The sequence below is a fragment of the Pseudonaja textilis genome, chromosome 2 (assembly GCF_049901715.1).
Source record: "Pseudonaja textilis isolate UNSWEBS1 chromosome 2, rPseTex1.2, whole genome shotgun sequence".
In the NCBI taxonomy this organism is placed as follows: Eukaryota; Metazoa; Chordata; class Lepidosauria; order Squamata; family Elapidae; genus Pseudonaja; species Pseudonaja textilis.
In genome coordinates, this window is record NC_141991.1 from 99,190,382 (window position 1) to 99,217,234 (window position 26,853).

General features: G+C 38.7%; 1 protein-coding gene across 1 annotated transcript in view; it reads left to right on the forward strand.

The window, feature by feature from the left end:
* DNAH9 (dynein axonemal heavy chain 9) overlaps positions 1–26,853 on the forward strand; it is a 221,432-nt gene that overhangs the window by 68,336 nt on the left and 126,243 nt on the right. The window contains exons 37-41 of the mRNA XM_026696149.2: positions 3,373–3,546; positions 6,589–6,796; positions 20,311–20,476; positions 21,284–21,386; positions 22,150–22,389. Coding sequence (XP_026551934.2) covers positions 3,373–3,546; positions 6,589–6,796; positions 20,311–20,476; positions 21,284–21,386; positions 22,150–22,389 — 891 coding nt within the window. The remainder of the gene's footprint in view (positions 1–3,372; positions 3,547–6,588; positions 6,797–20,310; positions 20,477–21,283; positions 21,387–22,149; positions 22,390–26,853) is intronic.

The following is a 26,853-nucleotide window of genomic DNA, read 5'->3' on the forward strand; positions in this document are numbered from 1 at the left end:
CCTTAACCTTAACCAAGCTTCCTAGCTAAAGAATTATAGAAATTAAGGTCTACAAATTGGGAGATTGCTTCCCTATAGCATTAGTTCATTTGTTCATCTGTATTAATCAAGGATTGAGAAATAGTATTTATGTGTGAACCAATCTTTTGAGCTCTGGATACTCAATGAACACAAGAAACTAGTAACATACTGACTTAAGAAGTCTTCAAATTAAAGTAGCAGAGCTTTTTTTGAATATATGCTAGCCAAAGAGCAACAATGTCTCTTCCATAGCATCCTGGATACTAAAGGAGCAACCATAATATTCTGGGTAGCAAGTAGCTCAATTATTGAACTATTCACAGTTGTGACCTGTGTGTTTGTGAAGATATCCCTAGTACAGTGCATTGCTGTGAAGGGCTTGTAGAAAGTTATGTCCATCTTCTATGCAGAAGTCAATTATTCTAATTTGCACATTGCTGTAGAAGTTCTCAACAAATCATGATGTTTTATGATAGCTGCGTACAAGGACAAAAATATGGCTGAACCCAAGTTTTTTGTTTTACCCATTGAAATGAAAATATGCCTTGATTGCTGGAAGAAGATTTTGCTAGCATAGCTTGATGTTAGTCCTGGACTTTCTTCACTCAGAGAATCTTGATGAATTCACTGAGTTAATTGTCTGTCTGTCTGTCTATCTATCCACCCATCTTACCACAGGGTAACTCTATACATATGCAGTTAAATCTGCACTCTTAACTTAGATGTCTTCCATCATATAGGTCTGCTTATTTAGGAATGATAAAATTGCCAAGATAAAATTGGGGAGAAATACAGAAGAATACCTGTATGTGCCCTATTTCAGCAAAATGACAAGTGTTATTAGATAAAGTTAGGCAGAAGCAACTTTTTCTGGGAAGAAGGCTGTTGAATTTATAGCACAATATACATATTATATGCATTACATACAGTATCTATGGACCGAATATAAAATGTGGATCATAGCAACTGAAACACCAATCCAGTCTTAGCTAATGGTAAAAAAATTAAGCAAGGAGAAGTACATGTTTAGGAGATTCATCAGGACTGTAGTCTAGGCTGAGAAGTAAAAAAAAATCTGAAGAAATTAGTGGCAAACCACTTATACTTTGTTCTCCAGAAAACTGCATGGTTGTGTCCAGGTAGTCATCATCTGTATTTAAAGCAAGACTTAAGGGAATCATAATGTTTATTGTTTTGTACAAATAAGGAACTGGTAGCATTAACATTCCAATAGAATCTTGTCCTCTACCTGATATCTAGAGCAGGGGTCCCCTTCGCCCAATTTGTGAACTGGCATACCAGTAATTGGACTGCACAAACAAACAAACTCCCAACTGCAGGATGCAGGCAGCATGCAAAACCATGTAAACCATCTAACCAGTGATGGGATTCAAATTTTTTTACTATCAGTCCTGTGGGAGTGGCTTGGTGGGCGTGGTGTGGCTTGGTAGGTGTGGCAGAAGAAGGATACTGTAAAATCCCCATTCCCTTGCCACTCCTGTGGGAAGGTTACTGCAAAATCCCATTCCCTCCTCACCCCACTAACCTGCTTTCCAGCTCCGTTCTCCTGTACAGGGCAACAAAAGAAAACCCAGCCAATCAGCTGGGATTCAGGAGGGAGAGAATAGATGGGGGTGGGTCCAGTTAGAGGTGGTATTTGCCGGTTCTCCAAACTACTCAAAATTTCTGCTACCGGTTCTCCAGAACTGGTCTGAACTGGCTGAATACCACCTCTGCATCTAACCATCTAAATCCATGGAAGAACATTTCTCCATGGAACCGGTCCCTGGTGCCCAAAAGGTTGGAGCTGCTGATCTAGAGAATTTTAAATTACCATACTTCTCCAGGAAACAAAGTCAACTATCTGTCGCTTTTGTAGCCCAAGCCACTGTCACCATGGACTCTTCCTGCTATATCTTTATCTTATTCATCATCCAATTAGGAAAGAAAGTTACCTTCACCCATTTCTGTTGTCATTGTGGGTCTTCCTATTTCCTACCTATGTCCCCAGAATGTCCTCCCTTTTGTATTTTGGCCAATTTTAAAAGCTGTTGTTTTAGGTCATCCACATCAGGGGTCCCCAACCACTGGGCCCCGGACTGGTACCGGTCCGTGGATCATTTTCTACCGGGCCGCCGGTTTGCTGGGTGCCACCATTTTGTTTCGACAGACATGATATTCTTCGGAATTCTGATTTTTGGGGGGAATCAGCCCCTTCCCCCCCTTTCTTCTCCTCCTTCCCCTCCCCTCAGAGGCCCCCTGAGTCAGGAGTTGCTACTGCCCGGTGGGGCTCCACGCGGCTCCAGTCCAGTGTTCCCAGGAAGGGAAAGGCAAAAAGGAAGAGGACTGGCAAAGGCGAAGTGGTTTTGCAAACGATTCCTGGCCACCCAGATGTAAATAAATGGTTTTTGCCCTGGAAGCCCATTCTCACGAGTTTAAAAGGCTCATGTAATAATACGCCTTTCCCTCTCTCCCCCACCCCCCCAACGGGGCCGCTTCAACGACTCCTCAGGTCGCTCTCGCTCTTTCAAAAGTGTGAGGCGGGAGTCAGTTGCAGGAAAAACCGAGCCAGGAGCGGGGACACAAGTCACAACCGCAAGGCTAGTGGCGGGTGGAGTGGGGTGGGGGAAGAAGACTATTATTCCTGTTATTCTCACGCTGTGGGGATAGTGAGTGGGTGTTTGAGTGGGTGTTCTGTGTGTGGGCGTGTGCGCGTGCTGATGCCGGGTGAGAGCTGCCTTTGGGGTTATAGAGCCGCTGCCTCTCACCAAACTACCCGTACCAGATGCAAAAAAGTTCTCAGTGGGGAGGAAAGTGGACCCACGTCACGCCCCGGGTCTCTTCTCCCCCCCTCCCCCCCCAGCTGTCAGGTGCCTGCACGATCAGCCCGGAGGAGCCCTGCCGCCTTTAGCCTGCAGCTCAGAGGATCTCATGCATTGGGGGCGAGGAAGAGCCCGAAAGCACCAGCTGAGGCTTCCGTGCAGGGAGGGATCGCTGGGGAAGACCTGGAGGGGAGGTGGGGGGGAGAGGAAATGCCTTGTCATGTGTGCTGATGCCAGTACTGGGCCGCGGATCATTTTGTGAGGCCGGTACCGGACCGTGGCACAAAAAAGGTTGAGGGCCACTGATCCACATAGTGGTCAGAAAAATCAGAACTCAAAGGGATCCTGCAAAGATCTGTCCCCAAACTTAGAACAATAAGTAAATATCCAATACCTCAAACAAATTGTAAGTATAGGATTTGATTCTCAGATAACAACTCACTGGATTGCCTTTCAGCATTTATTAAAATAATATATCAAACAAAAATTATCTATTCATTAAAACTTATTTTCTCTATTTTTTTGGAAGCTTATAAACTACAGAGTTGAATTCAGTAAATGGTGGATGACTGAATTCAAGACCATCAAGTTTCCTTCCCAAGGAACAGTTTTTGACTTTTATATTGATTCAGAAACAAAAAAAATTGAACCTTGGTCCAAACTGATTCCCAAATTTGAATTTGACCGAGAAATACCATTACAGGTGAGTAATACATTTATACATGTATATGAGACAGAGAATGTTAAAGGCCCAAATATAGTCAGAAAATAATGTGTGAGAGATCAGTCTCCAAATTAATTATTTATTTACATATTATTTTTGAAGTCAGTCTTTACACTGAGAAGCCTAGTTGTCTATTTTTCAAAATATACTGATAAGCTGTTAGGATTTATCAGTTTATTTATTACAAATTGATACGGGAATCGTTTGGTGAGAACTTGGAGATCTGAACTGTGTCATAAGAGAGAGACAGCGTGTACCTGAAAGAACAGCCTGTGGACCTTGAACTTAGTGTGGTATGTGATTTTATTAATGTTATGTATGTACTTTTATTGTCTAATTGTATTAAAATGTGACTGCTATCACAGGTTCTGATTTAATCCAATGGAAACACAGGCAATAGGGACCAAATTTGGCATGAAAATAGCAGTTGCTCCATTATCATCTTTATTAGTTTAAGGAATATGTAGGCCATTCTTTCTAGGAATGCTATTTCAAAGAAACTCCACTACAGTCCAGTTTTTAAATCCATTCTCCTCTTCCTTTTCCTCCTCTGCTTATATTCAGTTTTGGCATCCCCATTTTGGTATTGTGTAACGCACAAATAAATATAATCATAATAATGAAGCAATTGCTGTTTACTTGCCAAATTCGACTCCAGGTGTTTCCATTGTTGTTATTGTTAGTTGCAAAGTCCTGCCTGACCCATTGCCTGACCCCCATGGACATTGTTCCTCCAGTCTTTCCTGTCCTCTACCATCCCCCAGAGTCCATTTAAGCTCATGCCAACTGCTTCGGTGATCTCATCCAGCCACCTCACTCTCTGCCATCCTGTTCTTCTTTTCAACCATCCCCAGCATTAGGCTCCTCCCCCAGTGAGTCCTTCCTTCTCATTAGATGGCCAAAGTATTTGAGTTTCTTTTGAAGGATAGTTTCATCAGGACAGTTTTAACCTCTTTCCATGCGATATCAGTATTACTATTATTGCTCAAATTTATAATTTATTGTTATTTATAACATATTTATTTAAATTTATAATTATAGTATGATTATATGCCTTAAATTAGAAAAATATGGGAGGCTTGCTGCCTTTTATACATACCAGTTTCTTAAGCTAAAGAAATCACAGGGCAGGGAGGGTGTATACATCATCCATGGTCCATGCAGCAGCACCTGTTTCTTTCGGTAGCAGTGATATCTTGAACTGTTGTTTTTCTGCTTGAGGCTCTGCAGTTTTTTCAAGATAATGCTGACTCTCAAGCTGGTGAAAGGAGAAGAATGATGCTGGCATGATTTAGGGAGGCAAAAAAAAGCAAACCAGGTCATTCTGAGACTTTTTTCCTGCAATTTTGTCTTTCTCGACAGCGAGGGAGAGGTTTTGTAATTTGGCCAGTTTTAGCCTAAAAATCTTTACAGACATTCTACAGTTAGTGTCTGGATTTCCATTTGTTGTCTTGATGATAGTAAGAATGCAACTGAAGTGATCCCATCTCCAGTAATTTTTGGGAGGGTCACTGTGAATTTTGGAAACAGGAAACAAATTCTGTTAGATGCAGCCATTACATAATATTTTGCTGAAAATTACCTCTGTTATTATTGTGAGAAAATAGAGAAATTACTGTGGTAAGCACCTAAATTACCCAAAGTTGGATAAAAGTGGTTTTTCTTTGGGTAATGACACACAAACCCATTACTCAATCACAACAGGGACATTTAAATAAAGACTTCCTGACCAGCAGGTTTGAGTAATGAAGGAAATAGTTTGGGAAACACTGATTTAGGGGATAGTGTACACTTTTTCTGGAGTTAGATGGAACATCACTTGCACAATTTAATTTGGATGAGAATATTGGTAAATCAAAATATTAAAAATGTAAAGAAGCTTAGCCATGAGCCAATCAAACAAAAATAATTCTAAGTAGAAGAAACCTACTGCTAAATTGATAGAAAAAACCCCTATGTTTCTTATCCTGATTCTGAACTTGCTATCTAGTGGTGTCATATCACTGGAACTCAGAGCCTGATTCGAAGGTCAGTCTTTGGAAAATAACAGAAAAGATGTCAAAAAAGACACCACACACATCGAAGTAGTCCTTGACTTATGACTGTTTGTTTAACAACAGCTCAAAGTTATGATAGCCTTGGAAAAAAGTGACTCGTGATCTGTCCTTGAAGTTATGACCTTTGCACCACCTGCTGGGTCACATGATTGAAATCCAAGCACTTAGCATCCAGCTTGCATTTATGAGAGTTGCAGTGTCCTTTAGTCAGGTGATCATGATTTGTGACCTTCCCAACCAGCTTCTGACAAGCAAAGTCAATTGGGGAAGCCAGATTCATTTAACAACCATGTGATTCACTCAGCAGCCATATGATTGGCTTAATGTCTGCTGTAAAAATAGTTGTAAAATGGGACCTGGTCACATGATTATTCGCTTAATGACTACATTGCTTAGCAACAGAAATCCAGTACCAGCTGTGGTTGCAAGTTGAGGACTACCTGTATTCCACACCTTGAATATGATTGATTCTATTGAAATATAAGGGGAGTATAAGAATAATTGCTCTTGAGCAGGGGTGGGCTTCAAAAATTTTAGCAAGGGGTTCTCTGCTCTGTTGCTGGGTGGGCATGGCCATGGAGGGCGTGGCCTAGTGGGGGGGGCATTTTCGCTCTCCCTAGGTTCCAGAGGCTTTCCTCGAGCCTCTGGGAGGGCGAAAATGCCCTCCTTGGGCTCTGGAGGCTCTCTGGAACCCAGAAATGGCCCCATTTTTCATCCTCCTCAAGCCTCCACATGCGCATTGCACTTACCTGTATCCAAAACAGGCTGTGTGGGGATTCCTGGGAGGGGTGGGGTGGGCAGGGCCAGACAGGAGTGGGATTTGGGGTTCTCTGAACTGCACAGAATCTTAGCTAGGAGCTCATGAGATATTGTCATACAATGCCACTTACTGAGCAAACCTGCCCGACTTCTGTGGCTGGGATTTTAGGAGTCTCCTAGTAAATGTCTCTCATATCCCTTTCAGGCCTGTCTGGTTCATACCAATGAAACCATCCGGCTGCGCTATTTCTTGGACCATCTCTTGGAGACACACAGGCCTGTCATGCTGGTGGGAAATGCAGGCACGGGAAAGTCTGTGATTGTCGGAGATAAGCTGTCTTTCCTGGATTCCGAGCAGTACCTGGTGAAGAATGTTCCTTTTAATTACTATACCACCTCTGCCATGTTGCAAGGTAAACCGCTAGGTGAAGTAGGGGAGAAGGGGACAAATTTGCCAAGGCAATTATTTAGCTAGGATAGAAATATGTTGAAAAGAGTTGTTGAATACTGCAGGCCAAAGGAAAAAAAAAAGTAAAAATCCAGGATGTCCAACAATACTGCTACCCTTCAAAAAGACTTCGACTATGTATCAGAATGGTCAAACAAATGGCAACTTCTAATCTCAACAAATAAATGTTCTGTCTTACATATTGGCAAAAAAATTCAGAAAATAAAATACAAGCTGAATAGTCAAGACCTTGTTGATGACCCCAACTATGTCAAGGACCTTGAAGTACTCATCTCTAATGATCTAAGTGCTAAAGCCCACTGTAACTACATAGCCAAAAAGGCATTAAGAGTTGTTAATCTAATCCTACATAGCTTTTTCTCTGGTAATATCACACTACTAACTAAAGTGTACAAAACATTTGCTAGACCAATACTTGAATACAGCTCATCAGTCTTCTCCATTTTTCCAGATCCTGCCCTTTTATTCTTCCCTTTTCTCTCCTTTCCTGCTTTTAAAGGATTTTGAGTATCCAAAAGTCTTTATGATCCCTTTGACATTTTATTTTCAGCTTAAATGCCTATTGATATCAAAATGGATTTTTGTCAATTTCTTACTTAAATCTCGTAGCTGTCAGTATAAGGAAGGGAAGAAAAAAAAAGCCAAATCCTTTCCCTTCCCTCTCTCCTTTGCTGCTTCAAAGTCTTCTTTGGGAACAATGTTATTTTTTATAGTTCAAATTCCAGGGTACCTTACGTTATTGCTTTTTCAGTTTAACCTGGTCAACCAAAACTTTCTCTTTTTATCTTCCTCCTGCACATTCTTTTCCAGTCAAGTTCTTCTTTGAGGTGGCCATTTCTGACCACTGCTACAACCACCTTCGGGAAAGGGAGTAATGGCCATCTGAGGAGAGAGATGCAGCTCTCCTTGACCCTGCTGGCAGTCTCCCATCTCTTCATCACCTCTACGGGATGGCTTAGCCCCGAATCCAGCCGGCTCGGGGTGCTCCAGCAGTGAGCATGGATCAAAACTGCGCACGATCGCAGATTTTGGTCTGTCGCCAAAGAAGCTCAAACCAGAAGTCCAATAGATACAAATTTAAAGTTAACCGCACCAAACTTGATTGCAGGAAATATGCAGCAACAGAGTGGTTAATGTCTGGAATCAATTTCAGCAACAGAGTGGTCAATGTCTGGAATACTCTACCTGACTCTATGGTTTCTTCCCCAAACCCCAAAAACTTTAACCTCTTTCCTAAGAGGTCTATATGGGGCATGCATAAGCGCACCAACGTGCCTGCTGTCCCTGTCCTATTGATACTTTTTATTTTTCTTATATGTATCCATTTCATGTATTCACAACTATGTTTATACTTATACCTGTTATCTTATAATCAATTGACAAAATAAAATAAATAAAATAAATAAATAAGAGTCATCACTGAGATAGATTCTACTTTAAAAAAATTACAAAACCTAGAAAGTAGAATTTCATTAGTAAAACCCATAGGAAAATGGAGTCCATTATTTAATTGCAATGTCAAACATAGTACCCTAACTCAGGTAATACATACAGCAAATACATACAGCAAAAATACATACAGCAAAAGACTCAAATTCATAAATTATGGGCGTTTGTAGCACTACAAGTAAGTTTCTATGGCTTGCAATAATACTTTGTAGGTACTGATCTTGGAAAAAAATATATGTCAGCCTGGTAACTAAACCAAATATAGGTCTTCTGGTTAGTAATTAATTCTGTCAGCTAACAAATGGCTTTGTTTTGCAACTCTGTTTCACAGTAAGAATGTTTTATTTGATTAACTTATGTTTAGTTGCACATTATGATGCTCTTTATCATCTTCACTTTTTGTGTCACTAGACACTTTTTATCAATACTGGTAGTCCTTGACTTATGACCACAACGGAGCTCAAAATTTCTGTTGCTAAGTGAGACAGTTGTTAAATGAACTTTGCCTCATTTTACAACCTTTCCTGCCACAGTTTTTAAGTGAATCATCACAGTTGCTACATTAGTAACATGATTGTTAAGTGAAGCTGGCTTTCCCATTGACTTTGCTTGTCAGAGGATCAAAAAAGGTGATCACATGACCCCACATGACATTGCAACTGTTATAAATATGAGTCAGTTGCCAACTGCCTGAATTTTAATCATATGACCATGCAGGTGCTGCAATACTTGTACGTTTGAAAAATGATCATCAGTCACTTTTTTCAACGTAACTTTGAACGGTCATTAAACCAACTATTGTAAGTCATGGACTACCTGTATATGAAAAGTCTTCGGTGTTGTATCCTTAAGCTAATGAACTTCATGCAGCATTTGGGCTTTGAGACTCTTGTATTGCTCTCTGAGTCTAAAGAAGTTTTAAATTGCAGCAGACTAAAATTATAAATAAAAATAATTTTTAATGTGACAAAGAATTAGCTGGGTCATTTAGATCGTCATGGCCTAAGCCAAAAAAGAGCAAAGATAAATATTTTTTTTCAATTCTGTTTTGATAGTGGAACAGATAATAGTTTTAAGTACCTGAAATACACCTTCCATATCCTAAGATCACTAGGATATAGCAATAGCACTTATACTTACATACTGCTTTATAGTGCTTTACAGCCCTCTTTAAGCAATTTACAGAATCAGCATATTATCTCCAGCAATCTGGGTCCTCATTTTACCCACCTCGGAGGATGGAAGGCTGAGTCAACCTTGAGCCTGGTGAGATTCAATCTGCCAAATTGCAGGCAGCTGGCAGGCAGCAGAAGTAGCTTGCAGTACTGCACTCCAACCACTGCGCCACTGAGGCTAAAATATGCATTTTCTTTGTACTGATGTTCTAAAGTTGCATTTCTTCCAAAAATGTATGGTTCTATCAGTGCTTCATCTATTTTATCAATATTCAGAGTATTGTCAGTAGTAGCTCAGTAGACCTCTTGACAGAACCAGCTAGTTTCTTAATGTGTTTGAAGGACTTCTCTATGTTGTTTAATAGCCAAGCATGGGCCATGTCAGTTCAATCCACTTTGCTGTGATTTTTGTCTTTAAATTTGAAAATCTATTGTTATCTCTTTTAGTGCCAGGGTGCTTAAAGTGTAATGCAATGCACCAAGACTGTGTTGTTTCGAAGAAAGGATTTCTCATGGGAAAATGGGGAAACATCCTTATAAGCTTTACCCTTTCTGTGGCAATCATTTTATCAATATAATGTTCAAAATGAACATATTTATGAGGCTTTTATCTATAACTGAAATTGCTTTAATATTTGAGCATGAGCAATTCAAAATTTACGCAGCTGCAGCAGTAACAGCATCAGTAGCAGGTAGAAGAAAGAGTTCTACCTTTCTTTTCTCCTTTTTGCAAAGGAGAATGCTGCAGGCAAATTGTCAGTTCCTGCAGTATCTGCCATTCCTTAATCATCCCAGCTACAATCTGGTTACAGCTGAATAAATGTCATAGATTAACCTTACTTGAATTGATGCCCTCCAGATACATTGTATTTCCGTAATTTCATCCGGTATTTTCATGTTGAAATCTGTCATTGTGAGGATTGTAAAGAGAGGCCTGTAACACAGAGTGTGATCTTAGTTGCTTATCCAGAAATGTGGGTCCTATAGGAATAAATACAGGCATACCATTTTACCGTTCAGTTTCCTAACTAAAAGCTTCATTTAGACTTTTGCTCAGATTGGCAGTTTATTTTGTAACATTGTCTTATTTTGAAGCCTTTTTCTTTGCTTCTTGAATTCCCCCCCTTTTTATAGATGATCCACAACTTTGAAATATTTCACATCATTTAGTACACATTGATCCATATATGGTTGTCTCTGCAGACATTAGATTTAAATATTGTGCACGATGGACCAGAAAACAGTTCTAATTGTGCCGTGATGAAATATATTTAAGAAAACAAAATCAGTTTGGAGAATGGAATTTGGATGGTAACCAAAATATGCAAGGAGGTGCTTTTAATTATCTTTTGGTTTAGATCTTCTGTGTTAAGTCCTACTTTTACAGTTTAAATTCTTACAGTGCATAATACAATCAGGCAATTTTGCGATTGATTTAATTATTATGAGCCATCAAATTGGTGTCATCTCTAGCAACCACCTAGCTACTGTCTCCAGGATGAAATTGGTTACTGTAGAACAGCCTTTCCTAATGCATTAAGGATAGTAATCAGTGGTGGTATTCTACTGCTGTGCTGTTGGGCCACCTGCCTGTCCGGGCTCCCATACTCACCTTTATCCTCTGCTTTTGAAGTGCAGGTGCTTTGCACGGCACAGCAGAGTGCCACGCAGAAGCTGCTGAAGCAGCCGGGAGAGTGCAGGCTTGCAGGAGGTGAGTTGGAATGCCTCTGTGCCTGCACAAATGCCTCTGCACCTGTGCAAAGTGTGCATTTGGCGCACATGTGCACACAAAGTGTGTGCACTTACTCAAAGCATGCCCATCAAACCGGTTGTAAAACTTTTTGAATCCGACCACTGATAGTAATAAACAATAGCCCAGAGCGGTACCTTGTGTGGTGCTTCTTAAATGAAGAAAAACCTGACCAGAGATGACTTTGTGTGCATGGAAAAGTATATGAGTTTGTACTACCTTGCATATACTCAATTAAATTGTACCAGACAATTAAAAGTCATATTCAGCAATATCATGTCCTTACCTCATTTTTTAAAGTTAGTTATAGTTAGCATTAGGGTTATTTGCAAACATCATTTATTCCAAACTGGCATTATTCTCTGACTTCTAAGCATCACTCAAAAGTTATTCAGGACCCACAAACTCAAATATTATCAATTCTTTATGTAGCAATTTTTCATTTCCATCTTCAGTTGCTGATAATAAGGCAAGTCCAAAGTTCCTTGTGTTAAATAAGAGAGAAGCTGTACAATTTAATGTAAACTAGCTATTGTAATTTAACATAAATTATGAATGGTTTGAAGTTAGCTTCAAAATTAATAAGTTTCAATAATAAAAATAGATCACACAAACTATTTTTTTTTCTAATATCACCCTTGGCAATATCTAATATGGAAGTTTTTTTTTTTATTTTTCACTTTAACAAATTGAATGAATGAATTTCTGTATTTGTTCTATTTTATGTTTACCTATAATGAAACCTGCTTGTCTTCATTAATATGTTCAGGAATGAGTTTTGCAAATCTGTTTGCTAAAATGCTTGTAAACATTTTACGGTCCTGATTAGTGGAAAAAATGGGCATTTATATCCATTGCTTCTAAGTTAGCATAACAGTCTTATTCATCTTTCTTTCTATGACTTTGGAACGCTCAAAATATAATTAAAAGGCAAAAAAGAATAGTGAATTGAAATATAATAAAGTAACTAATAACATTTCATCTGTAACTATCAACCCTCCGAGTCATATTCGATTTTACATCTGTATGGCTCTCCTATATTAATTTGAACTAATAAGGCATCCAAAGACTCATTATAATCTTGAATAATATTAAATTTGTTTAAATATTTTCTGATTTTGTATTCCTCATTACAGTCCAATTTATTTATATTTTTTTCAGAACATTCCTAATTTTTTTAGCTTTGTAAATGATTTTGCTCTTATAAAATGTAGTAGATAGATTTTTATTTTTCATTTTTTATTTTTCAGTATTTCATTTTTATTTGACAAGTCACAAATATTTTGCTTGCCATTTTGGAAGTTTAGATACATTTCATTTACTTTTATACTTGGAAGGGTTTTTTGTTAACAACTCCTATAAATCTTATTATTAATAGGATTTTGTGTAATATTTCAACCAGAAATTTGTTTCTAAATTCATCATCTTTCTTCAGTATTCTTTTTTTAAATTGTACTATCTTCACCTGTAAACAATCCTCTTGTAAATACTTTTATTCTGTCACAGACCAATGCATTCAATTATGTTTTGTTTAAATTACTCTGACAAGGGAGAGAGAGGGGTGGGAGGGAAGGAGGGAGAGAGAGAGAAAGAGAGAGAGAAAGAGAGAGAGAGAGAGAGAGAGAGATTCAAATGCACGAATGCTGGGTGGAAATAAAGTAATTGGGAGTAACAGCTGGAAAAAATGGCCAGTGGAAAAAGAGCATAGCGGCCTAGGATTAGAAATTGTATTTTCCTAGATTCGGTGTTATCCTTCAACCTTCTAAGTCAGCACTGTCTTCATCCACTGGATTCAGGATTCAATTATTAAAATTCTGTTCAACTCACAGGACTGTAGCTGAGAAAATTTCTCTTACTTTTGTGTTTTAAAGAACTTCCTTCTTCCATTCCGCCTTTCTTATAAGCAGCAGTGAAAGATGCTTGTTATATCTTTGCAACAGCACAAGGATCCTTGCTGGGTCTCTACATATTAAGTGACTTGGATATTAAGCCCATGCAAGCAAGCACGAATGAAAAAATGCAAATAACTAAGCCAAAATGGAAGGATGGTTTGTGTGACATTCAGGAGTTTTTACAGAATGTTTATATTATCCAACATGGTTATGATGCTCAGCAGACTTCCAGAAGCAATTAGCTGCCAAGCGTAAGGTAAGTCAGGGAAAATCCTGCAAAAGGCCATAGAGCCTCCTTGCAAAGTTTCTTCATGAATTAAATTTACCCGTGGAGAATTCCACAGCCCATCCGCCTCTAGGAAACACAGCAGATGCTTAATAACTCTAAATACAGTGACTGTTTATTCCTGTATAATTGAGATCTGTGGGTCTGTGCTAGACATGTGGCTTATGATATTATTGTGAGGCGCATTCTCAAATTAAAACACTGCTTTCACGAACATGTCATTTAATCTCTCAGTAATTGCATTTCAATTTGATGTATCTCTTCTACACTTGTTAAGACTCTAAAAGGGTTGTTTTCTATGTTAATTAAGCTCTAATTAAATGCTTATTTGAAAACCGTATCTCACTTCCAGAAATTTCAAAATTGTCATGGTGCTAGGTTGTTGAAAGGAGAAAATTCTGCAGACAGAGGTGTCAGCTTTCACCCAGTGTTTCAAATTCTTTTATGCCCCAAGCTGTCAAAACCTGAGAAATCAGATATGTTGCAGGGATGCTAAATGCAAAGCAAAAAGCACTTTAATAACCTATAAATATATAATCAGTGTAGTGAAAAGTAAACTATAAAATCTTTTTTAATTGTTTGCCTTCATCATGAAATTCAGATGCAGATATTTGAAAATATTGTATTCTTGCAGGATTGCTTCTAGCTTTAGGGTTTTTGCTAAAGTATGGCAGAAAATATAGTCTTCAGTTCTGTCAGTTCAGTTCAGTTTATATATATATATATTTGTGTATGTGTGAATGTGTATGTCTGTGTATATATATATGTCTGTGTGTGTGTGTGTGTGTGTGTGTGTGTATGTATGTATGTATGTACCTATGTATGGTATTCATCTTCGTTCAGGTATTTTCCCACGTCATTGTAGTTGTGCTTTTAAAGTTGTAGCAACGTTTCGGCAGAATCTCATTTGCCATCATCAGGCTTCTGTATTGTGTCCGTCTGTGAGTCAGGCCCCCACAGTTGTTTCAGTTTTAAATTTGGGGCAGCCTATTGCTGTGTCAGAATGGTTTTTTCTTCATCCTGATTGGTTGGGAATCTTGGTCTGTGTTTATTGGTCTTGGAGTTTGCTGTGTTCTGCTTGATTGGTGTTTCTAATATCTTCTGTCTGTTTTGTGGCTCTTTTTGTATCTTGATTGGCTGGCAACATTGTGTTCCTTTATTGGAGGCCTTTTGTGCAGCTTGGCTCCGGGTAAATGGACGGCTATCATTTGTTAGGAAGCTAGATTTCATCTGGGTGCCTGGTTGGGCTGTGTTTGAGCTGGAGATATCAGGGGGGATCTGTTTGTGCCCAGGTGTTTGCCTGGCCAGTGGTGTGGATATTTTTTTGTTTGTGAGTGCAGGCTTCCAAATGATTGACAGTGTAGTGGAATCATCTCTTCTATTCATGCTTTCAGGTCTTTTTTCAATCTCTATCGCTTCTCTGATGATTCTGTGGCTGGGGTTTTCTATAGTGGCTAGGGTTTTGGTGCCATTGAAGTTGATGCTATGACCTGTGGCTTCCATGTGTTGGACTAGTGAGGAAGTGTGTTCCAGCTTTTCGACTGCATTTTTGTGTTCATCTAGGCTGGTACTTATTCTTCTATTGGTCTGTCCAATGTATGTGGCTGGGCATGATGCACAGGGGGACTTTGTATATGCCTTGGTTTTCCAGGTCAATTTTATCTTTGGGGTTTCTAAGGATGGCTGCTATTTTGGAGGTCATAGCATCAACTTCAATGGCACCAAAACCCTAGCCACTATAGAAAACCCCAGCCACAGAATCATCAGAGAGAAACCCACCAGGAAGATGCAGCACGACTATGAACGCGAAGCCAAACAGCAGAATCACAGCTCACCAGCTCAAATCCCCCAGCAACTAAGACTAACCTGGGCACAACCAAGCCCCCACCTGGACAGAACACACTTCCAGCCAATCAGAACACGGCCAACCCCTCCAACCAATGAGAACACAGCCAAACCCCCAACCAATGAGAACACATGCCCACCCAATCAGAACACAGCCAAGCCCCCACCCAATCAAGTCACACCCCCACTAGCAGTTAAATGAAGCAGCAGCTGCAAGCTCATATTACTCTGAGAAGCACAGAGCCAAAGACACAGTCCTGAAGATGATGAATGAGACTTCATCGAAACGTTGCCTAGATACTTCCAATCTTATGCGGGAGAAAACCCAAATAACCAATACACACACACACACACACACACACACACACTCACACACACTCACACACATGCATATATATAGGGGATGTGGTGGCTCAGTGGCTAAGATGCTGAGCTTGTCAATCAGAAAGGTCAGCAGTTTGACAGTTCGAATTCCTAGCACCGTATAACGGACTGACCTCCCGTTTATCCTAGCTTCTGCCAACCTAGTAGTTCGAAAGCATGTAAAAAGGGCAAGTAGAAAAATAGGTAGCACCTTTGATGGGAAGGTAACAGCTTTCCCTGCGCCATCGGTATTTAGTCATGCTGGCCACATGACCATGGAGATGTTTTCAAATTGCGCTGACTCTTCGGTTTTGAAATGGAGATGAGTACTGCCTAGAGTTGGGAACGACTAACATGTATGTGCGATGGGAACTTTTTCATATACATACACACCCATACACCCACCCACACATAGACACACCTCTTTTGGAGCATGTATCTTGATTGGAAATAATATAATCTAGTGCATGTCTCTATGATGAAAATTTATATATTGATATTGTCATCTATACATGAATATGTACTACATGGGGCAGGAGGCAGAATTAATATCAAAACAGCAGTAATGGTGAAATGTATGGGAAAGTGATACATTTAGATAATGGATAGCAGAAGCAGAATTATGTCTAAAAAAGCAGCATGATGCTCAAACTCACAAAAAGTTGAAAATAATTGTATATATTTGCCTTTCAAAGTGAGGAATAGCAATAGCACTTAGATTTATATACTGCTTCATAGTGCTTTACAGCCTTCTCTAAGCGGTTTACATAGTCAGCATATTTCCCCCAAGGAAATGTGTGTCTTTCTTTGACCCACTTCAGAAGGATGGAAGCCTGAGTCAATCTTGAGCTGGTGAGACTTGAACTACTGGCAACCGGCAGTCAGCACAAGTAGCTTGCAGTACTGCATTCTAACCACTGTGCCACCAAACTCAAATCATTTTGTAAACACAGGTTTCTATGCAGAAAAGTATGGCAAGAAAGGCAAATGAAACCCAAGACTTAAACTTTGGGACATATAGGGAGAGTTAGGTTCTCAGATAACTTCAACTTAATCAGGACTGCTTGGCATCTGCAATAAAGTAATGTATCTATCCCAAACCTCCTCCTTGGATCTTCTAATAAGCTTGTGGGAACGTATTGGATTTACGTCCATTTCCAGGCAGCATTGCTGACATGGAGCCATAGACCAGACATTCAGGGCTTCATTATTGCTACTTTTTGCTTGGATGCTTACTCAGTACTTTTAAAGCGAAATAAAACAAAACAGTCTGTTTTTACAACCATTGATTTCTTTAACCTGGAGAAGGATAAACTTCCATTCAGATAAAATGAATGCTTATTCAGGTTTTGGCAGAGCAGCATTTGTCAAATTGAAATAACGTGTCCCTGGAATGCATCGCTATATCCGAAATGAAATTGAAAGTTGTATAACAGAAGCTTGTCACTAGTAATTGCTCAACAGACCTATAGGCAGTTTGCCATTAGATCCAAGGCCTTTCTTCATTTATCAATGATTCTGATAAGTCAACATATAGTTCAGCAGCCAGAATTGAGATGTTTGTATATTGGATGAATTATACAAGAATCTGTAAAATTGTTACGCCACTGATAATTGTAACCCTTTTGGTAAAAACGATTTATTAACTTATTTAGAATTGATTTTTCTTCTCTGCTGTTTAATTCTTATCCTATCCCTATCCTGCTTCAATTTTTTTGTGGATGAGCAGATAGTTTTTTCTAGTTCCGCTGACAGAATATACAGCAAATTTGGATATTCAACCCATATTTTAGAATGGCTGCATTTAAGGATGCTGCCTAAGAGTGGAGCTAAATATGATGCTAATTTTTAAGGCTGCTTCTCAAAATAGCAGTGCTCCATGAAGGACTGTAATGGAGTGTGAGGATGACCTTAAAGAAAGAAGAGAGGAAAAGAAGTTGCCTAGAAAACAATCAGACAAGAAAGGCAGGACCTGCCTCCCCAGTGACTTAACAGCTAGAGAGAAAAACTTAGAATGATGTCAGATCTCCCAGGTAAACCAGATAGGAAACATGACTAAATGAGCTAAATCTACTTTATTGTAAAGCTACGTTAACAGAATCTTGCAAGTCTGGAAGTACAAAATTTCCCACCACCTCTTTGAACTGCTTGCTCCATTAGGGCGGGTCCTTTCTCTGTTTCTCCATAAAGGAAAATATATACGTGGCATTTCCTCCTCCAATTTTTCCATGTCAAAATAACCAGTTAGAAGGTTTGACTGAAAACTCATGGACCATGAGTTTTCATGAGTAGACTTGCATCAGTGAGATGAGCTGCATATTTGATAAATAATACATACGTGTCTCCATGGTCCTAGTCTAAAGACCTTAACTCCTGCATCACTGTTGTTCTGGGGTTTATGTGTCGTTATGGGATATGTTCCTTGCATTAGCAACCTTCCACCCTTTTGATGGGTAGAAAAACTGCTTTTTCTTAATGTCTATGGAGAACATATAGACTTTTCATTGTAAACTGTCTGAAAAACAAAGCTAAGGACCTATCCTTTTCCTTAGTTAGATGTCAATTAGTATCAATTACTGGTTTTCTGCTTTTTGGAGAGGAATTTCTTTCATTTCACTAGGACAGGGGTGTCATGCTCACATCGTCACAGCAGCGTCATGTGACATATTGGGACTTTTTCTCCCTTGGCTAAACCACACAAGGGGATGGCCAGTGTGTGATGCATCTGGCCTGTGGGCCAGGAGTTTGACAACCCTGCACTAGGATAATAAAGATATGCACATACACCTAGTTGGTAGTAAATTCCCACTAGTTGTCACTCTATTATTATTTCTAGAAGAAGGACAGGTTGGGGGTGCCCGGGTTCCTTCTCAGACATTCACTGAACACATGAGGAGAAATTGCTTGTGTCTTTTTAAGCTCCCTTGGGGAAGCAGCATTGCCAGCAGCGGAACGAGCTCTAGTCAGTAACTGGGGAACTGTCTCCATTTGTTCTTTGCTAACAACTAACACAGCTGTCATGTCAGTTACAAATAGGGTAGAAGAATCTAGCTTAGTCGATTCTGCATTGGCCAAACATCCCTGTCTTCCTACACTGGCCTCTTACAGAAGTCTAAATGGTGAAGAGGGAAAAAAGAAGAAGAAATCTTCCTCTAAACCAGGAGCCCGAAGAGGGTGTGGTTTCACTTGCTGCCTGCATCTCACAGATGGGGCTTAACTTGTTTGCACAGCCCGGTTTCTGGCATGCTGAGACCAGGATTCAACCGGTGTTACTACCGTTTCGGTGTCTACGTTTTGCACACTGCATGTAAAAAAACCCTTTATCTGTGTCACCCAGACAGCTGAAAAACACTGTACACAGGTGCACAGCATTTGGAAAGCCTCTTTTTTCCTGCTTTTTCAACCTCAGCTGTGTCGCACAAAGCAGCTGAGATTGAAAAAGCAGGAAATAAAGGACAAGTAAGAGCCCGGGCGAGAAGGTGGGCCAAACAGCAGCAAACACAGAACCGGTTTGGTGTCTGCTGCTCTTCAGAGCTACCAGTTCTATAGAGCTGGGCAGAACCGGTAGCATCCCACCCCTGGCTGACACCTAATGCTGTCCACGGACTGGAAGTTGTGGACCTCTGCTCTAAACACAACTTAAGTCACTCTGAGTAAACAAAGAAATTGGCTGAAATTGTTATGGTGTTGGTCTCCTCCCAGTGATTTCCTAAGTGGTTAGCAGAAGCCATTACAATATCATATTCATTAACTGAACACTTACCTTCAGCATTAGTATAAAGTCAACATCAGTAATTCTGTTCCAGGGATTGCTCATTTCAACCCTGTGTAGGGTGGTGTTTGTCTCATCTGTTTTTGTTTGTGCTAGATTTAATAGTTCTTTTGCTTGAGTAATCTTGTTCTTTTTGGCATAAAGGAAGTTTTCCACCATTGTAAACCAGTGTGTGTGCTATCAAAATGAAAAAATAGTAACAGGTGGTTTACCTATGCATTATCTGTGCATTCATTTCCCCACTTCTGTGCAGATGCCGTCTTGAGTAAATATGTTGCATTCTTTTGACTGCTGTATTGACCTCTAGAAATGAAGGAAAGTTAAGATGAAGATTTCTAGTCATACAATGTAGGGTAACCTTCCTGCTCAAAATATTTTTAGCTATGAAATGTTCATGATAAAAGCATCTATGCAGATACAAACTCTATATTTGTGAATGTATAGATGACTATTTGAAGACACCAACTTAGAGATAGATAGCCAGTTTTTCTAATTTTTGACAGTATTCATAAGATAGGAAACTAGCGCATTAATAAAAAAATATGGTTGATGGATCACTCTACATCCCTATTAACCTACTGTTACTGTATTTGTTCTTGTCCAAAATTTTAAGCATAATAACTACAGAACTGTAGATTTATGATGATTTTCCTGCAGTTCTTGTATACAGTTGCAATCTATTAACCAGTATTTTATTTCTCTATGATTCTCTTTTCATGGGCTTCTGTACGGCTGAAAGTCTTCCTTGGTGAGGAAGTATGTGATGTGATCCAATCATCAACAGGCTTGATACTGGAATGTTGTTTCTTTTGTTCATATTTACATAGGTGCCTTATAGCTCAAATAGGTTAACTGGCAGCCTGGCAATACAGTGTTTATATTAAGAATTTGCTTTGTAAAAATTCAGAGCCTTTGTTTTCTCATAGCTGTTCTAGAGAAGCCACTGGAAAAAAAGGCTGGAAGGAATTATGGTCCTCCTGGAACAAAGAAACTCATCTACTTCATTGACGATATGAATATGCCTGAAGTTGACACCTATGGAACAGTCCAGCCTCATACACTGATGCGGCAACATCTGGACTATGGGCATTGGTAGGTTAGGGATCTAGATCATTTACACTGAACTGTATTTTGTTTCCACCCAATCTACATTAAAAACAAACAAACATAAAATCAAACAAAAATATTCAGAGTTGTTATGATGATTTTGCCTCTGATTTACTGTTATATAAGTTTATTTATACCTCCAGTTTGTTTTCTACCCCTCTCTATACACACATGAGTAAGAATCATGTCACAGTCTTTGGACATTATTAAAATCTGATGGATACTCTAGTTAAGTTTGAACTGTACATTAATCCAAGAGATGTAGTCAGGTCCTTGAAGATTCAATCTTCATGAAGATTGAATTCTTCACACACACCCATGGTAAGGTTCTTTATTTAATGCAAAACTCCCAATAAAACTTCTTGTTTTTATTCAAACACTGCAGACTATAGAATGTGCAATCCACCCTTTTTCTTTGGGATGTATTAGCTTCTTTTTAGCTCTTCCCCCACCCCCAATCTTCCTACCAGCTTTGCCCTTTGAATGGAATGTAACCTGTGGTTTTAATGAATTGGTCTCATCGTGGATATGCATGATTTTAGAGGAATCACGATCATTATGGAATGCATTGATGTAATGGAAACATATGTGAATTCTAACCTCATCCAGCCCCCCTGCCCTCAAATTGTACAGTCTCTGTTAGAATATTAATTGAAAACAGCTGGGATGCAGCAGGTGCCTTGTGCTCCTCCAACATGCTGCTTCAGACTTGGCAATGCTTGGCAGGGACACTGCTGTTGACTAATAATCTGTGATTGGGATGATGCATTCTTTTTTCTTTTTCTGGCAAAGGTATGACAGAAACAAGCTGTCCCTGAAGGAAATCACGAATGTGCAGTACGTGTCATGCATGAATCCCACTGCAGGCAGCTTTACTATCAACCCACGTTTGCAGGTATTGCTTGCTGATCTAGAACACTGCTGGTTTTGTTAATTGCCACCAGTTTTTTCATGCTTGATTAGATTGTGCCCAAGCAAAGAGAAGCTACAGGGATGGGACAGTTTATCTGTCACAAGTCAAAACTAAAGGCTTGATAAGAGGGGAATGGGATGGAGTGGCCAGCAGAAATTAGTAGTTTTCTGGGATGATCATCCTTTATATAGAATTAACCGATTATTTTCTATATTGCTTTAATACATCAGTAAACCATATTTCTCTGCCTTTGGTTTAGGCCATTTGGGATATGACTTTATAAGTTCCAAGAGAAGAATAACAGTATTTCAGTACCATGGACAGCACCACATGGGTTTTCCCCACTCAAACCCTTGCAATGAATGCAAAGTCCTCATCACTGCAACTCCATCTCTAAGTGAAATAGTTATTAAGCAAAATATTGTGATTGCCTCACTTAGTGACAGCATCCTCACAGTCCCAGGTGCAGTTGTTAAGTAGGTCACCTGTGGTCATTAAGAGAGAACATCACCCTTACTTGTGACCTGCTGCTAGCTTCCTATTGACTTTGCTTCTCAGAAGCTGGCTGGGAAGATTGCAAATGGCAGTTATGTACCTGTGGGATAGTTGTAAATGTACAATGGTTGCCAAACACCAGAATTGTGGTTATGTGATCACAATATATACAGTACATATACCCTTTCTCTTCTGTATGATGCCTATTGATTTGTATTGTGTTTTGTTTTTTTATATCATGTTCTTGCAGCGCCACTTCTGTGTGTTTGCCCTCTCATTTCCTGGGGCAGATGCTCTTTCTACCATTTACAGTACTATCCTAACTCAGCATCTAAAATGGGGGAACTTCTCTGCAGCCTTACAGAAGTCATCCCAGCAGTTAATACATCTGGCTCTTGCTCTGCACCTGAAAATAGCAGCCACATTCCTCCCAACAGCGATTAAATTTCACTACAACTTCAATCTTAGGGATTTCTCCAACGTCTTCCAAGTAGGTTGCTTTCTCTTTGGGGAACTATTTATTATTTTGACTGTGGTATTTGCTTAAAGGAGGCTAGATTTTGCAATTAAGTCAAATTATGTTGGCGGTGTTCAACCATATCCTCTCCAAGAGTCAGTTTGCAGTTTGGCAAAATAAAAATGTAAATAGGTTAAAAAAAAAGCAAGAACAAGAAACCAATATGCTGCTAAAAGGCCAGTTTTTTCTGTTGAATCAAGGCCTCTTTCTATATTTGTTGGGTTGCTGTTGTAATATTTAGGATAAGTCTGGTCCCTTATTTTTGTCATCTTTGATCTGTTTTACAGTCAAGGTTGAGTTTTTAACATGTAACCTGTACACCACCCAGAGTCACTGTGAGTTAGATGGCTTTATAAATATGGTCTAGAAATGAATGAATGCACAAAAAAGTAAATATTTCTGTGGTATCATATGCACATTGTAATATTATCAGTTCATGAAAGAAATTCAGGGTTATTGCAGTCATTTTTTTGTTCTGTGGAATAGGTATTTCTTCCCCCTTTTATATAATAGTAATTATTTATTTTAAAACTTCTGTACATCTTAGCTCTTTCTGAATTTTAAAAAAATTCAGTGGAGTCTTCTTCTTCACACCATTTAATAATGTGATTTATGATTGCCTAAACTGCAGCTTCTTTTAATACACTATGGATGACCTATTTTAAAACATGCACCACCCAGTTTACTGAGAAATATGATTGATTATTATTATTGCTGCAAATTGATTATCTTGCTTTTAATTAAAATAGAATGTATGAAAAGCACATAGACAGAAAAGCTAAAAATAATTTCTTGGAAGTTTGGTTTATTCAGCTAATAGTTTAATTTAGTTTAGCATTTTTATTTACTGCCCAAGATTGTTATAGGATACAAATATACATATGTAAATATGTAAAATTTATAATATAATATAACATATAGAAATATGTACTGTAGGATACACAGCAAACTAACACATCTGTAATAATACTAATGAATTACAGTAATTTGATTTGACAGTTCTAGTATTAAACCTACATTATCCTTACAGAAATTGCAACTAAGAATAACTTGGCAACATTTTTTGTTGCTTTGAATTATCCTGTGGTAAAATGAGCAGCCAATACATTTCATAAACAAATAAAGCTTTTTAGATATTTCAAGAGAACATTCTTCTACCAGAAAAATATTTTTCTCAACTGGCCAGTCCACTTGACCAGCTAATGAAGAATGCGAAGTTTAGTATGTGAAACAATGAACAAAAACGTGTGAAACTGACTCTTTTGATCCTTAGAAGCAGGCACTGAGCAACATTATTATTATTTCCCCTTTGGAACCATAGCTAATATAACATTGAATCTAGCTTGTGAAAAACCTCACTGAAACTGCCTCTCCACAGCCCGCTGTATAATAGCAGCAACAATGTCTTTGTAGGTTGGGGTCAAATGCATCTTCTTTTATCTTCAAATACACCTTTTTCATAACCCCATTGAAGCAGATACTGAGCTGAAAACCTGCAAAAATGTAAAGCCATATCTGTGCTCTCCCTCCAAGAAGAATATGAACGAAGGAAGAGTTTTCTGCTCAATTTGTTTTTAACCAATACAGTAACAACAAGATTGTGCATGTGTCTTTGTAGCAGGAAGATCAATTTTGAGGTGCAAAAGTGCATGAACATAGCAGGGACTTAAAATACTGCTATTAAAATATACTCTGAATTACTTTTAATGGTCTCAAGTCCTAAACTGCACTTTTTGTTTTAAAGAGTTTTAAAACAACGGCACATTTGTTCCTCTGGGGCTGGCACATTGAACTATTGCATTGCCCCCTTTTTTGTGCATACATTACTTTACTTTGACAATTTCATGTTAAGGAAGATAACCCCTAAGTACTATATTTTTTGCACTATAAGACTCTCCAGACCAAAAGATGCACCTAGCTTTTGGGAAGGAAAACAACGGGGAAAAAAATCTGCCTCTGCCTCCTAGCAATTTGCCTGCTTGCAGCAAACACTCCCTTCTTTTCCCCATAAGCCCTCTCAGTGTTTCCTTTTCCATTTGATGCTTTGCCCATTACATTGATTGTTGTATTGCTCCTTTTTTATTCTACTAGACTCCAGGGCTATTGTGGATTCTCAAGAGTTTAAAATAGTTATGGCGGGGAGGAAAGAATAGAAAAGCTTACTTTTATATTCTAAGGAATATCAGCACCTGAGTGTCCTCCATGTGAACAGAAACAAGTGCTCCTATGAAAAGCCAGTTCCTGGGCTATCTTCTGCAGCTTTTTGTCTGCCTCGGAAAAGGCTCCTTCTGTCAGCACTGCTCACTATTCCAGAACTTGGCTTCCCCTAAAGTCAGTTGGGATTCTATTTTCCTGGACTTGCACCCTTTCTCTCAACTGTGTTTTGGGCTGCCTTTTTCCAGTTGCTTTTGGCTGATTCTTGAGTCACCTCTTGGGGTTCTGGCTGTCATAGCCACTGCCTCTTCTCTGCTGCTCCAGCTCTGCTGCTTCTGACATCTTCCTTCCTCAGTATTACTTCTATTTTAATTTCCATCCTCATCTTCCCTTTTTCCTCTGTTGTCAAGATGGGTTATTTTGAATTCCTTCAATCTTTCAATCTTAGACAATGTAATCTTTCTCCCAGACCTTCCTTAACTGTCCTTTCATATCTTCCCCAGGGTTATATCTCTGTTCCTTTACAATAATGTTTATTTTGGCATCTGAAAATAGTGCTCCATGTGAGTAAATAAGGTTGCCAGGATAGAATCTCACCAATCTAAGTTTGATTTTATGCACTGAGCCAACTTCTAGTCTTCTCCACCCCTTGTTGGTTTACTATTATTTAGTTGCTTTATGATACAAGCGGGTAAATATGTGGATAAAGAAACTTGGATCACGGAAAGGAGTAAAATGGGGAAAAAAGTGTTTTTAGTGTAATTAGTTTCTGTTCTGAGGCAGAACAAGCTGCAAATCATCAGAAAAATTTTAAACTTTGGTCTAGCTTATTCCAGCTGGACACATCTACCTCTTCTTTTTCTTTATCAGTTAAGACTTGGTATATTTTCTTTCACATATCATTACTCCAACATTAATGTCCAATATTATTTTTAATATATATATATATACCTTTATTGATTTTCAAAAAAAGTACAAAGTTAAATTCTAGGCAAACAGAAAAGCAAGATTTGAAAAAAGAAAAAGCTCAAAGAAAAAAAGAATAGAGTGTGAAAAAGAAACAGGAAGAAAGAAAAAAAATAGAAAAAGAATGACCTTTGACTTTCTTCAGTACTTATGAATTAAAAATGCATCAAACTCATACACCGATTAACAGTTGTCTACATTATTTCCATAGTCCGATAAAATTCTAATAAACAAATCCCCCAATCAACTTTTCCATTTTTTCAGTTTCTTTCAAACAGTCCAAAATTATTTCCAAGTAGAAATAACATTTGTCAACATGTTTTCTTTTCAATTTTGCCGTCTTCATCAATTCCACCAGCTTCACCATCCATTCTTTCATTGTAGGTATTTATAAGTCCTCCCACATTTGGGCATGTGAAAGTCTTGCTGCCATTGTCATGTACAAAAACAAAGTTTCATAAGATGTTTCCATTTGTTTGTCTATTATATCCTATATTATTTCGGAAGGCTCAGTAAACTTTAATTTTTTGTATTCCATACCTAAACAATCAAACCAAGGTTTAAATTGGATTCTAGTATAATTATTTGATTCTTTACCCACTTTTACTTCTTAGATATATTGTTACTGATAATTTGTTAGTTATCAGTTAGTTTCCCTCTGGTTGCTGTGGGGTAAACTCGGTCATAAAGTCTACAGTGCTGATTATCATGCAGAAGACAGTAACTACTTCACAAAATTTCCTTTTGGTTTCCTCCACAACTGATCCATTTAAAGTAAGATAAGTTTCTCTCTCCCTAACATGACAGCCCAGGATTTAGCATTAGTTCCTTCATCCCTACAGTTTATTTTTTTAGCTCTTTTATCACAGTTATTCCCTCTTCATAGGTATACTCTTTTATCTTTGCCAGCTTTTATAGAGTGAATATATTATTGTTATTGTTACTGTTACTGTTACTGTTATTGTTGTCGACACAAAGAACAACAGTGCACACAGCAAACAAGATAACTATGCTGGGTTTCGTATCACAAATCACTAGTTGAACACTTCCCAAGCATTTAGGACTGCGTGATGTATCGGCAAGTTATGCGAGCAGATCCCAGTAAGGTGGCCTTCTGCAGCTGACCAATGGTGATTTTGTCAGCACCAATTGTCTTTAAGTACTTGTCTAAGTCTTTAAGCACAGCACTCAGTGTGCTGAGTACCACTGGAACCACCTGCACTGGTTTATGCCAGAGTCTCTGCAGTTCGATTTTCAAGTCCTGATATCTGGTGATTTTTTTCAAATTGTTTCTCGTTGATTCTGCTGTCACCAAGT